Source organism: Vitis riparia, chromosome 6 (genome assembly GCF_004353265.1).
Source record: "Vitis riparia cultivar Riparia Gloire de Montpellier isolate 1030 chromosome 6, EGFV_Vit.rip_1.0, whole genome shotgun sequence".
Classification (NCBI taxonomy): Eukaryota; Viridiplantae; Streptophyta; class Magnoliopsida; order Vitales; family Vitaceae; genus Vitis; species Vitis riparia.
This window is the reverse complement of record NC_048436.1, coordinates 22,401,739-22,416,323: the sequence shown is the minus strand read 5'-3', so window position 1 is coordinate 22,416,323 and position 14,585 is coordinate 22,401,739. Positions and strand designations below refer to the sequence as shown.

At 36.9% G+C, this 14,585-nt stretch overlaps 1 protein-coding gene across 2 annotated transcripts in view; it reads right to left on the bottom strand.

The window, feature by feature from the left end:
- LOC117916923 (mediator of RNA polymerase II transcription subunit 13) overlaps nucleotides 1-13,720 on the bottom strand; it is a 30,850-nt gene extending 17,130 nt beyond the window's left edge. The window contains exons 1-15 of one of the 2 annotated variants that reach the window (XM_034833159.1): nucleotides 13,597-13,720; nucleotides 11,944-12,064; nucleotides 10,934-11,007; nucleotides 10,669-10,808; nucleotides 10,419-10,505; nucleotides 10,197-10,284; nucleotides 10,032-10,115; nucleotides 7,496-7,573; nucleotides 7,290-7,369; nucleotides 6,768-6,846; nucleotides 6,311-6,628; nucleotides 5,350-5,409; nucleotides 2,994-3,240; nucleotides 2,532-2,798; nucleotides 486-1,856 (exon numbers count right to left, since the gene is read on the bottom strand). In XM_034833159.1, the coding sequence (XP_034689050.1) occupies nucleotides 486-1,856; nucleotides 2,532-2,798; nucleotides 2,994-3,240; nucleotides 5,350-5,409; nucleotides 6,311-6,628; nucleotides 6,768-6,846; nucleotides 7,290-7,369; nucleotides 7,496-7,573; nucleotides 10,032-10,115; nucleotides 10,197-10,284; nucleotides 10,419-10,505; nucleotides 10,669-10,808; nucleotides 10,934-11,007; nucleotides 11,944-11,967 (2,997 nt within the window). In that variant the 5' untranslated portion in view covers nucleotides 11,968-12,064; nucleotides 13,597-13,720. Of the gene's footprint in view, nucleotides 1-485; nucleotides 1,857-2,531; nucleotides 2,799-2,993; nucleotides 3,241-5,349; nucleotides 5,410-6,310; nucleotides 6,629-6,767; nucleotides 6,847-7,289; nucleotides 7,370-7,495; nucleotides 7,574-10,031; nucleotides 10,116-10,196; nucleotides 10,285-10,418; nucleotides 10,506-10,668; nucleotides 10,809-10,933; nucleotides 11,008-11,943; nucleotides 12,065-12,156; nucleotides 12,354-13,596 lie in introns of those variants that run through there. The other variant, XM_034833160.1, reaches the window with a different exon arrangement.
- Nucleotides 13,721-14,585: the final 865 nt, after the last annotated feature.

Here is a 14,585-nt window from a genome sequence, read left to right as displayed (position 1 = left end):
GTAAGTAAACTACAGTGTAATAATCAACTACAATGCTAACATGAAATTTACCACCACATGTGAAATATTGTCAATTTGACTCGCTTACTATGTTTAGCATCACAAAAGGAGAAAATCTTAAACTGAAACCATACTCATTTATCATGGAGTAACAGTTAGCAATATGTGAGTAATTATTTTACATCATTAGCCTTGGAGCATTTAAAACAACTTATCTAGCTATTATCACATTGAGTTATAACTGAGTTTAGCATGAATCGTTTACTAATATTTAGAAAACCATCACTTATCAAAAAACTAATATTTAGAAAACCATCTCCAATTTTCTGTAACATTTATGTGGTTGACATAAACTATAACTTAGATCAGGATAAACATTGTCTTAGCCAAAAGCAATTGATATCATTATTGTAATATAGAGCGAAAATAAACAAAAATATCATGAAGAAAAGAAAATCCAAATAACATATATGAGAGAAGCTTACATCAGCAGAAAGTGGATCTACTAACTCCATGCCAGCAATGTCCAGTGAATGACAAGAAGCTAATATCCCCCCACATCCTGCATGGACCATGGAAGGGCCACAAGAAAATCCACGCCTCCACTGCTCTTGTAATGCAAGCCAGCCATAAGGACCATCTCCACAATCAGCATCTAGTGCCACATCAACAAAGGAAGTAGCTTGCTGGACGATTATTGCCATGCCATCAAGAAGCTCCTGAAGTGGTTGCCTTTGTCCATATGAAAGCATACCTTCCTCATTAAATGAATTATGCGGCAAGGAAGAGCTAACCTCAACACCAGGTGAATTAGTAGGTTTTGCACCTTTAGCAACTCCAACCGTGCGCCAAACACCAACAGTGGCATTAAGGGGTCCATCTAGCATTCCTCCATCAAAATCACCAGCTATCCTCACTGGAATTGATTCTTTCTTCTTTACCTCATACTTACTAGATATATTTTCCGTCATGGTACTTGGTTCACCAGGAAGAGAATTCAAAACAGTGCTTCCAGTTAACCTACTAAGGCCAATAGATGGAGGAGAACTGGAAGATAACAGTGTATGACGTATCTTGCACATAGAAGCTTGGAACATAATGCATTCAACTTCAGTTGCAAGGACAGTTTTCATAGGTAAAACCAAATGCTCCATTCCAATTGTGCCTTCAGTAGTTTTCCTCTGGACAGGTTTGGTGGCATTTGTGGAATTGAATCCAGAGAATGAAGATGGTGTCAACCCCTCACCTGAAGCAATGCTATTGTCACATGTAAATGATCTTTTCTCATGTTGCTCTTTTCCACCTTCAACATGAGTATAATACTTTTTTGAGTGGAGAATAGAACTTGCCTCATGCCTGACAGGACATGTTTTTGAATTTACAGGCATGCCAGGCTTCTCATCTGATCCATCAAAGCAAGGAGAAGAGGGTGGTGTTGCGCCATATACATAATCTTTTGCACTTGAATTTGAACTCTCCACTTTTCTAGATTTTGGTAAGTATGGGCTTCTGAAAATTGATGACGATGACTCGCTTGTTGGAGTTTCAACTGCTCCATATTCTGGAGCAAATGTCAATAGGGCTTCAGCTTTAATTAAATGGTCAAACTCACCTATAGAAGAGGCAGGAGTATAGTTCAAGGGACCAGAGGATAGAGTGTTGTTTGTGACTTCTTGATTTTTGGTAAGACACTCCTCCATGGCAACTGGAGGAGAAGGATTAAAGTTGTCAAAGGATTGAAACCCTACAGACAACAGCATCTGATCTGAAACATCCATCATTCCAGTACAAGGACTGCTACCTTCACAATCTGGTGCAGGAAAGATAAGAGCATGCGACTCTGCAGTTCCTGGGGGCTTCACCAAGCATGTGGTTATGATGAGTATCAATGGAAACTTAATCATGCAAGCCAGAAAAAAAGGATGCCAAAAATGGAAACAGAAAAACAAACATCAAGCCAGTAGTAGGTTAATCCACACTCCAACTTCCAGCAATGAAAGAAAGAAGAATGCTCAAGGAAAAAAAAAGGCAGAATTAGATCCAAATCATCAGTTGAGTCCTACCTAGTTGATAGACAAAAGCTCATATCCCAAGGTCCCAAAACTATAAATACTTCCTCCAAAGAGTAAATCAAAATTCAAAAAAGAACCACCACCCTTCATTGTCATAAGACTAACATTATCTACATAGATCACACACCTAGGCATTCAAATAGAAATTGCATGTGTGTTCCAACTGTGGCAATGAAATTTTTTTGGACCTAAAATTTTCGATCTGTTTCAAAGCATATGAGAGAACTTGTAAAGATCCCAATTGCACCTGCCCAATCACTTCATTGATCATAGAGAAGATAACATATCCTCAGAATAAAAATACTGTACATATTTAAAAGATTTGGTGTCAATTTTTTTAATCAGGAACTATCACCAAAAAAGAGCAAAAAGCAGTGGGTGAGGAATCCACAACTGCATTATAATATCTAGAAAATATGTGCAGTATTCTGATGGCACTTGTAAAGGATAGTTAAATACCTCCCCAAAAGGCAAAGCATCATTTTCGAAGAAGTCACCAAAATCACCAAACTCAGAGAGAAGAGCTTGGATATCCATAACTGCACCTCTATCATCATCGTCCCAATCCCAATGAGATATCTGCTCATTTGCAACTCCTGTAATGGCTGAATTGTTGACTTCAACAGATCCATAACCAGACCTGTATGCATCTTGCATAGGCGCATTTTTTACTGTGCCCACTTGGCCAAATGATTCTGATATCCCTGTTCGAGGTCTCTTAGATCCCTGCATTGAGAATATGGTTCAGATATTTGCTAATTTTCAAGAGAGTTTATCACAAATAAACATGAAGAAGAACATGGAAAGCAAGAATTGATTAATTTCTTTCAGCACTTTACCATCCATACATACAAGTTGAAACATATAAGTGTGAAAATAGAAAGACATTTCCTTTCTGAAGGTAAATGTAACTGCAGTTACCAATTTGTGGCAGTCATTTTCCAACTGATCATTAGAAGATAGACCAGACTGTCTACATGTCAACGAATCAGCATCTGCCTCCGGGTCTCCAGCTCCAGTGGTCATCTTGACATCACTATCACTAGAGCTGCTAGTTATGCTGCTGATGCTGCTATCATTACTGTTGCTACTACTATTATAGCTGTGCTGTGTGCGTGTCCCATTCGAATCAATCCATGATTCATCCAAAGAATCTGTCTTGCCAGCCCTGCCAACATCAGCCAAAGAAAAGAGGAAAATGACATTTCATTGATCAACTCTAACATAATCATGACAAAAGAGTAAAAAAAATACCATATGCAAGCAAGGAACAGCAAGTAACAGACCTTAACTTAATAATACAAAGACCCAGCAACAGTTTAAGACATCAAATCACAAATGTATAAAATGGTAGAACAATAAGATTAACCACATCATGTCAAGCCAATCAACAAAAAATGCGAATAACATTTAGTGCATGTGCACATCATGAAAGTTATAGCTATTTAACAGTGGGCACAACTCATGAACACTAATCAGCAATATTATTAGAACCCAAGTTTTTGAGCAGCAAGTTTCAAATTTTTAATTTCATAAACTAACATGCATTTTTTTATTTATCTATACCTTTAGAGCATACAGGACGAATTTCTATAGTATCAGGAAATACGGTTTTATAAGGTCTCCTGATCTAGACCATGTCATCAGTATTTAGCTTCTTTTAGATGAGAGAATGTTGCCTTACTTGGAGGTTTTCCTCTGGGTATGCATAATTGTTTTTGTGAAAGGAGATTCAACTTTTATTTCACAGGTCACACAAAAGAAGCAAGGACCTTGGAAACTAGAAAATACAGCTGCTCTTGCCTTGGATCCTCATTCAACTAACCAAACAGAAAATCAAATGGCTAAACAAGGTACTTAACTGCTACAGGTATTTTCTAGGGAACTTCATTGCCTCCTTGATTAGCTTTTGTTAGGATCTTGGGGAGGGACAGTATGCTTTTCTGCTACCGGTTTTTTACTCATGTTCTGCTCCTTTAATTTCCCTTGAAAGTTAGCTTGTCTTTCCTGTGTCATTCTATCTTTATTTCTTAATAAAATGAATTATTGTTTTTGATTAAAATACACATTACCTTCCTTTAAGCCACTAATCATACAAAAATTTTAGCTTTAGGTTGGCTTTGGGATTCCAAATCAATTTGGGTGAAAGAAACTTGACAAGTTCTCAGTCTGGGAAAGCAATTGAAAGAAAGAACAAGAGAAGATGCCCTTCTATATTCAAATCTCCACCAAGGAGTCATTGGAGACCAAAACTCTTGATGGGGGTTTGCTAGCCGCTTCAGCAATAGAATGAAAGAAAGGAGTGAAAAGGTCAATTCATGCTTATTCTTCATAAGTATCAAATTTTTTCAGATGTATTGGTGGGTGAAAAGTGGAAGAGATTTCTTTCGCTTTTTAGCAAAAACAATGAAGAGATTTCTTCTATTCATCTCTTGGGCATCCAATTCTTTTTGTTCCTCCCCCTACATAAAATATCCTACTTCTATTTGGTGTTGCTAGTTTATTCAAACAAAGAAAAAGGTACCCACCTACAAACAATGTGAACCTCCTAGTGATTTGTCCTCTTAATCTCCTTGTGATGTTCCTCTATGTCCATTTGAAATTCTTCTCATGGTGGATGATTCTAATCTACTCATTGCCCTTGAAAAAGGAAATTGCTCATGAAAGAACCACCTTATTTCTAATTTTACTTCACACTTCTTAGAATCCCACCATATTGTGTGCTTGTGCTTCTTTTATCTCAACAGTTCATGCAACTTACATGTATCTAAAGCTTGATCTTACCCGAAGCTGAAGAAAGCTGTGTAGGAGGAGATGAGATCTTATGAAAAAAATGCACCACATGGAGGCTAGTTGTCATTGCTTAGAAGAAATGAGAGAGCTGGGTGTTCACTATGAACAAATCACTAAATCAGATTACATTATACAGAAATATCTGGGAAGTCTTGGGCCCCAAGGAATTAACTATTTAAAGGCATTTAATCATGCATTAATAAAAAATCATGACTGTAAACAGCATTATCTGACAGCTAATTCACAGCATTTTGACGTGAAGAATGTGATTCTACATTATTGGTTGGAAGCAATACATACAAGCATAACCAAGCTAAAAATCATGGATTTCAACCACCAAAATCCACTGAAAATGCACATATGTTAATTAAAATGACAGAGAACGTTAAATAGATTAACTTAACCAACCAAAGAGCAGTAGGATAAAAAGATTTTCTCAAATGAAGCTATGAATGAAAAATGATAGTTCAGTGACATGACTAACCAATGAGTAAAGAAAGATGAACCAGACAATGATGGTCCTATCCAATTTTGTAGCCAGAATCTGCAAGTTCACAACAATAATGTTAGTTGATATAATATAATGTTTAGAACCACAACAGAAACAAACAGTTTGACTACCCAACTGAGAATCTGATTCTTAGACAATTACCATAAACTTGAACACTCAACTTGGGAGTTACAGTAAAATTAGCTAGGTTGATGCACTGAGAGGGAGATATTCCAATAAGAAAAGAAGTGTTATGTTTAAATTGACAATTGTACCATTTAGATTAATGTCATCCACTGCAAAAATGGCCCTTAAGTTGTATATACAATGAGATGGAAGATAGGACTATCCAGACTTATATGGAAATGGTCAGGAATGCTTTAGAACACAACAATGTGGAAGCATGAACTCGACAGAAGTGTAAAAGAGAATGTTCTGGAGCATCAAAGCATCATTTACAAAGAATGAGAGTTTATGAAAACTCTAGATCCTCAAGGGTAGAAACCTGTAAAGGTTCTAGATGCTCCTAAACGGGTGAGGGACCTTTTGGCCAAAGCACCTCCCCAACTCAAAGCTTTCAAGCATTACAAAAATTTTATTGTTCAATACACTTGTGTTCTTCCAAACTCAAGGTTGCTCTTTTCATTTCATTCGCTAGGTTCCATTTCTAGACCACGTCTAGACAGGACTTTTCCGGACATTGTCCAGAAAAAAGTCAGCTTAGCAACATAAGGGCTTAGGGCAAGCTGAGTGCCACACAGTCAGCTTGGAAACAACCAAGCTAGTCATATTAACTAACAAAACCTCTGCATTTTTTTATTTATCATTGTCACTAGATTAATCCAACTGGAGCCACCAACTTAACCAAATTTATTCAACTGCCACCCATCAGGCAAAGCTCTAAAATAATCCTTAAAATATTAAGCAACCTGCAGCAATAATTAGGACAGTATACCTTTTTAAAGAAGATCTAGAAAATGATGTTTGCAAGACTGGGACAAGCACTGCCTCAGCTGGATAAATAAATGTTCTTTCTGAAACATGATCTGGCAATCCCTTGTGAGCACCTTTTCCCATTGCATGAGGATCAGCAACATGATATTTGGGGAAATTCCTAATGGAATTTGAGTTTGATTGCAACATCTTGTCAGTTCCAGCACTAGGGCAACCAAGGGTTACTTCAACATAACAATTTTGCCCCCTCAGTTGGCAGCCAGAACCTTGAGAAAGGTGATAAGGCAGACCTATGAATCCATTTGATGTCTTAAACTTGCTAGAATCAAGCATACAAAAAAGATATCAATCCAAGCTTTATTAGTATCAAAAATAAATAATTTATTCATCAAACAAGAAGAAGAACAGAGGAAGTGTATGGCAAATAAATAAATGGATACATATACAAAGAAATCTACCTGAAATACACTTGTTTCACAAGATCACTCGGACAACATCCAGTAAACCTACCAAGCATTCCATGAGGAGAAACAATAACTGCCAAACATCAAACGGGGACATAGTAACTAAAGGTTCCAAGGGAGCCATAAATTGAATAACTGGCATTTTAGAATCAAAGAGATAGTTGGATTTGCCTAACACCTGAGGGTGAGGTTCCTTCACAAGAAATCCTTGGCCTAAAGGCTTGAAAGGCCAAGTTGCATTAAAAAGGCTTAAGAGCCTTCCCATATGATAGACCCCAAGTTGACCAACTGGTTGAACCAGATTGCACCAGTCCCACTCCATCTATGAGTCACCCAAATTTAAAACATCCTCCATTTCTCCTCATTTATTTACTATTAGGAAGTTCCCCTAGCAACTACTATGCTGTGCTAGCCTTAGTAGAGTACACACGCAAAACTGGTCCAATTTTTCTTAGGAAACCCAGCACTAAGACAAAATTTACAAGACCAGCCAATTGCAAAAGTATACCGACCAACCTGGAAGACTCTCGCTGTACTTGTTGGAAGAATGCTTTAATACCATTTCCATATCACCACTTGCAAGTGCTCGAACATGCCTAGAAAGCAATGGGAAGACACGCACATCAATTTACCATATATGGGAGGAAAAAACAACAATCAGAAATAGGAAGCACCAGAATACTGGAAATGATAGACAAAAAAAAGGAGTGAACTTGACCTACTTTGCAGATATTATAACATGTACAAAAATTGCCTCTTCTGTAGCTGCAAAGATGAACTCAATCGTAGGCTGCCCTCTCCTACAAAGAACACCACCCATAGATTAGCTGAAATAAAAATTTGATGTGATAGCACCAAACTCACCTACAACACCACAAAATGCAAGAAATACAAGGTCTGACAAAACCAATAAAAATCACTTAATGTTTCAGGTAATGACCTTGTCAACAAAAAATTTAGAAAAGCCAAACATTATACAGCACAAGCAATTACTAAGTACGTTTTTCTTGATTGAGCTTTCTTGAAATTCTGCTAATCATTTTTTGATTGGCAATAAAAGGGAATGTATTAATAAAGCCTTGGAAAGGGCACAAAAAAGTACACACAATGCATACACTAAGCATCAAAAGGCAAAAAAAAAGGAACAAGAAAACAAGAAACGCACCCCCTCTCCTTACATCGAGCATGGCCAATCTACAAAGCCTATCATGGACAAAGATCGATTCTCCATGTATAGATTAATCCATTACAAAAAACTAGCCATAAAATAATATTTGATTACTTGATCCGAATGTTCAACATTCTCAAGCAACCTCCTATTTCTTTCCATCTGAAGAGTCCAAAATAGACATAAAAGGGTGACCCTCCAAGCTTTTTTTCACTTCTTCCCAAAAAAAAACCATGCCAGCCTTGAAGATTCTCTCTAACCATGGAATGCATCACCCATGTCACACCAAACAAGGAGAAGATCAACTACCATAACATGCTTGCTTTGACACAATTAAGGAGTAAATGATCGGTTGATTCTTCATCCCATTTGCACATATGACATCTATTTGACATATACCATCCCCTCCTTTTGAGCTGGTTAGCCCTCAGAATCTTTCCCTAAATGGCTTCCCAAGCAAAAAAAAAACCTTTCTTTATAGGCACCCAAGGGTTCTAAACAATGTTGACCAGAAAAATGCCCCTTTCACCCCTCACCAAGGAAGCATAGAAAGATTTAATTGAGAAAATACCACTCTTGGTTTCCATCTAACACAGCTTATCCTCCTTATTGCTTCTAATTGGGATCACATGCAGGTTCCTTAGAATTCATCCACCCTCCCCTTCCTCTTCCCATATCTCTTCTACCCAAGCATCTTTAGAAATAACTATAGAAAAAATACTTTGTGAAAACCTCTCCCAAAGTCAAATCCCCACACTATTTATCTTTACAACATCTCACCCTCACTATTTATCTTTACAAACATCTCACCCTCATGCCATCCCTATCAAGGAAACAAGACCTACTTTTTACATTGGTCTAACCTTCTCTAATTTCCTACCACACCCCCACCCCATATCCATCTCAAACAACCCTTGAGAACCATCCCCAACCTCTTCCCCAAACTTCCCTACAATGACTTGTTTCCACAAACTGACTCTCATTAGCAAATCTCAAATCAACTTGCCTGGCATGGCCTTATTTAAAATGGAGAGATTTCTAAATCCAAGACCCCATGCTTTTTGTCCAAACAAGGTATAGCCCAATTTACCACACAAAGCCTTTTCTCGCCGGCCCTACTGCCCCAAAGGAAGTCTCTTTGAATCTTTTCAAGTCTTAAATTGATCCTCCTTGGGATAGCAATGGAGATTCATCAATAATGAAGACTCAAGACAATCATATACTCACAGTCAAAGGAATACAGAAAGCATTGATTTGCTCATAGTAAAGACATTAGAAAAGCATTTCAGATTTTACGGATGTTTCATTTAAGTTTTGATATAGCCTATTATCAGGCCCCACATGTTATAGTTTTTATTCCTAATTTATATCATTTTCTATACATTTGTTTGTGTTGATACAATTTCAATTAGTTTCCCAAAAAGCAAAGAAACACCTTTTTTGGCTACAAGAGCATCACCTTCTCCAAAGGGGCAGAACCCCGCCTTCCCCTCCAGTTCAAGCTAGGAAATACCACTAGGTCATCACCTTTTTCCCCCTTTTTTTCTAATAAGAACTAAATAATAATAACATTAATAGAGCCATAAAGCAGAAGCAATGTACATGCAGAATACCCCACGGTGAAAGAAAGAAAGACAACACTAACATAAAGGCAGAAAAAATAACTAGAACCAAACCAACCATCAAAGAATAGCCAGCACCTTAGGCCCTGCCCAGGATCCTACATTCCAAAGCTGGAGTTGAGGACCAATCAGAAGCACCAGCTCCGTCAGCTCCCATCCCACCATTTTAATGCCCTCAAGAGTCCTATTTTCATCTCTTCTATTCCCAAACTAATCTATTCCAGCTACCCTTCCAATAAACTTATCATGTACACTAGGGTTATATACCAGATACACGTTGTGACTATCACCCACTATTGATGTTATCATGTCAATACAAGACTCTACACTGAAAAATAATGATAACAAATTATAATAATTATACCATTATCATCATAATGTCCAACATCATTATCATAATGTCCAACATCATTATTACTGCTTAACATAAAAGAATAAAATAAGATAAAAGAATTTATTACAGCAAACCTGAAAAGTTCTTCACTTTGTGAAAATGGATGGTATTTTGAAAATACATCTCCAAATCTCATGTAGTTAAGTCCTATGAGTGCTCTGTCAATGCCAATAAGATATATGTAAATTCATGACCATGAAACTTAGAAGACAAAAACTTGGAAATGGAAGAATTATGACCTCTCTATACAATTTCTTAAAGCCTGAGATAATGCAGCTGCAACCTCTTCTGAGTCCCCAGGAGCCAACCAGAATCCAGATGCAACAACTTCCAAAAAATTAATGGGTAAATATCATAGGTTAAATAATATAATCATAACATGATTATAACAAAAACACTGTGAAGGAACTTAGAAGCAGGATCAAACGAAATCCATAAAATGATTTGTGAACACAAAATACCTCTTAATCTAGATACTGCAACTTGTGCAGCCTCAGCAACAGATGAATGACGCCCAGGAAGAAAAAGCCAGAGCTTAATTTTCTCATCTGTGCATCTCATAAATGGACAGTAATTAGTGTTTCAACATGCTTTAAAATAGCATAAATAGTACAATTCTTTTCCCTCACGAAGATATAAAAATCAAAAATCAAAAATTAAAAAAAAAAAAAATAGAACAGCATGAGAGAATAGCCACGTATTAACCATTACCAGGGTTATGCAGACCTTGAGATGGATCCCAGGGTCCAACAAAGGAATTGGTCCATGTGCTGAGAAATCCTTCCCTTTGTAACTGCAAATGTGTAGAAAGCACCACTAGTGTCGCAGCATCTTTCTGCTCTACTTTCACACTATCCAAATACAAAGAAAAATCTCATTTCAGTAATTATGTAGAAGAGGCGACAAAGTGCCCTTCCTGATTGTTAACATTAACTTGAATTTTAATAGAAAGCTGTCAAAATCCTTGACATCAAACCTTTTATCATTTGGAGGATTTAGATCAGATTCATGAGGGAGAAATTGAAACCATGATATGTGATGAAGACCTCCCTGCAGAAATAGCCAATGATGTAAAAAATGATAAAAAGAAGTATATATTGTAAAAATGAACAAAGTGAAAATAACAAATTACTGCTCCCAATGGAAATTCAAAAGTACATGAAGATAATACAGAGGCACAGCATTGCTGCCAGACTTGAACCATAATATAAGAAAAATAGCCCTTTTGAGGCCTAGCTCAAGTGGTAAAGGGTTGGGGTGGGTTTATGGGAGGTTTTAGGTTCAAGCCCCGATAGGAACAAAAAGTTACCTATCAAAAGAGAAGAAAAAAAAAAAGAAAAATACATTTTTTAAAGCAAGTTTGTCGAACAAGTAATACAATTATTGATCGGACAGCTGATTGACAAACTCTTCACCAAAATTGCACATACTATTTTCTAAGTTCGGTATGGGAAGCCTTGATCCCAACTAATTAGACTTGGCTGTGCAAGCTATGCATAGGATCATGCTTGATCCACAAAATCAAGGAGGGACACCCATCCTTCCCCAAAGATATCACAAACCATAAATACCAAGATTTTAGGAACAAGCAGCTGATAATGAAATACTCCTCATTTCAATTAGTTGTCAAAGCATGAGTGAACCAAACAACAAAGGTAGCAAAAAAACTGTCATCAACTCTCAAAAAGTATTAGAGTACAGGAACCATAGAAGCTAGGAAAACATTTTCCAAACATTAAAACATAAACAAATATCTGATAATACTCATTGAGACAATAAAAAATGCAAACAACCAAACATAGCAATTAACATAAAGCTACTTCAGTTAGTTAAAGGTAAGAAACGACGAGCTGGCATTGTCAAGTCAGGATCTGTCCCTCCCAACTCACGCCGGCCAGAGAAAGGGGCATCCTTTGAACTCCTCATCCACAACACAAAATTGGCCTTTGAATGATAAAAAGCTACTAGAATTGGATAAGAACATACAATTTTGAAAACATTGGTCCACATCACTTCGATAAAATAAAGCTCCCTCAATGATAAGAGTTCATCAATGCTGCACCCTGCTGCTACGGAAAATATATTGCATCCAGGAGCATCTCCACACCTGCAAATAGGTTGAAGAGTGTTCATATCAATGCATGGAAATATAACAAGAAAATAGTTCCAATCAGTGTGCATTTGACTAAACCTGAATACCTATGTAAATCCACATGCAAACCAACTATGGAAAAATTGCATTAGAATGTGTTCTTTCTTCTGTCCATTAATTACATAAATGAAACAATAAACAATGTATCAATTGCAAAGGATGAAGTAGATGTATCTTGGGTGGCAACAAGTCTTCATCAAAGAAAGCGGAGCTCTAGAAGAGAGTTCCAATGTTGGTTTCTATTTTCCCTCCCTCGTGTTCTGGACGTCTACATAAAGAAATACATAACAACAGCCATACTTAGGATCAAACATGACTTGAAGAGTCTTATTGCCGATTTGAGAAGGCAAACCAGCTATCTCAGGAGCAAAGAAGAAGAAAGCAACAACAGTTTCTGTTGTTCTAACAAACACTTTCTCTGCTAATGCCTTCCAAATAAAATTTGAAGATGAAGACAATTGCCACACAACTCCAAAACATAAAGAACATGGTTGCAAAACCCAGTTGTAAGACCAATCAGAATGTAATACTCATAAATGCTAGAATCTCTTCTTTCCAGATTCTAATTTCTAATACACATCCCATGAGGATATTTCCCATAATACTTCCATGGACAGTCCCACAAAGTAGCCGAAAGTCAATACAAACTCAAGCTTGTGTTCATAATTGTGCGAAACAAGTAATAGCTAATGACTATGTCATTTGCTAAAAAGGTATATCGTGCAGTTTTTGAGTAATTTTCAGACTCCAGCTTCTTTTGTTGATAAAAAAATTTCAAAATTAATGAGGCTGAATATGTGTTAGTATGTATGATAGAAGTAACTTCGCATTTATAGTGAGAGTAATCATCTCTAGTTTGGTTGAAGAACTAAACCCTCATCTCAACCACATACACTTGGGAGCCTCCCAATTATGTTAACACATAATGCTAGATAAATTGACAACTTGCACTAAAAATTCACATTTAATGACATGTTCACCGTTTCTCTCCCACTTTGAACCGAAATGACAGCCATCGTTTATTAATTTCAGAACGCCTCACATCAGTTATAATGCTATTTTCTACAATTCCCTTCCCCGCTTCCCCCGCGCCACACCCCCCCACCAAAACAATATAGAAATAACTGCAGATTTGGACAAGCACTAGTTCAATTGTATATTCAAATTCAAGCACAGATCACATAATGTCTAAAATTAAAAAACTGGTAAGTTGAATGAACTTATCAACGATTATGTAAGTATAAAAAATGAAATGAAAAAAAAAAAAGGAGAATAAAACAACCAATCCGGCACAGCACTGACACGGATACAACTTCAGTAAGAATAAAGTTTTGATTTTTATGAATAATCACTGCAATACAAAAAGAATTCAGCAATAAAAATTATAAAATGATTACAATTCACTGATTTCAAGCTTCGTAGGAAATTTCTGGAAATAAATCAAAACAGAGGAAAACGATTTTGGAAGACATGTTCGTGGAGTATACCGATTTCGATATTCGAAGAGAGCAGGGAGACGAAGTTGAGCCACGCGGTGAGCCTGAGCTGTGAGCGCGAGCAGATGTGAACTATGAGTCTTCGTCTTCTTCCTCTTCTTAGGGCTTTCTTGTGAGCCCAAAACGACTGCCGGTCGGTCGTTTTATTTTGTTTGTTCTATCTCCGATAGATGTAGACATAGTGTTGCGCGGAACACCGTAATTAGCGTACACCAAAATTGGGTTATACTTGGTTTAGGGTTGAAACCGAGTTGTATTTTGGTTTATGGATAAAAAATATCCCCAAAAATGGGGAAAAAAAGGTTGTAGGGTTTTAAAATAATAGCGTTAATTTCATTCCCCTCCCGTTGAATTTTGGCTAAATATATTCTTATAGACTAAAAATTTTATCATACACCTCATTTATTTCGAGTGGGAGGGGAGGTAAGTAAATATATAAAAAATAAAAATAATAAGAAAGGTATTTAATAAAATTTCAAATATATAAAAACTATATTGTGGACCCCGCATTTCGTGCTCAATGCGTTTCCCACTCAATGGCGAGCTCGATTTTTATTTGAAAAAATTGATTTTTTTTTCGATTAAGAAAATGACTTGGAGTCGCCACTTATTTTTGTTTTATTTTTAAAGGGTAAACAAAATAAGAAAGAAAACCCTAAGTGCGACTCCTTATTTTGGAAAAGACGATCTACGAAAAACCGGATCGGGTTCGGGGGTCAGGTTACTTATCGGGAATGTACGGTAAAGACCGTAGCACCCCTCTAAGTCCCTAAAGACGGGTCTCTACTAATAAAATGAAGCTGATATGGCAATCAATGAGAAAAAATCAATGAATACTTGAATCGATCATGCACATATGAGTATTAGAATATGCATATAGGAATAACAGAATGGATGTAGATGCGTACCTGGGCAATGAGCCGTTAATGCGCTATCAAGAGAATGAGATTAGTGCACAATTAAGGAACAATAGCATGCAT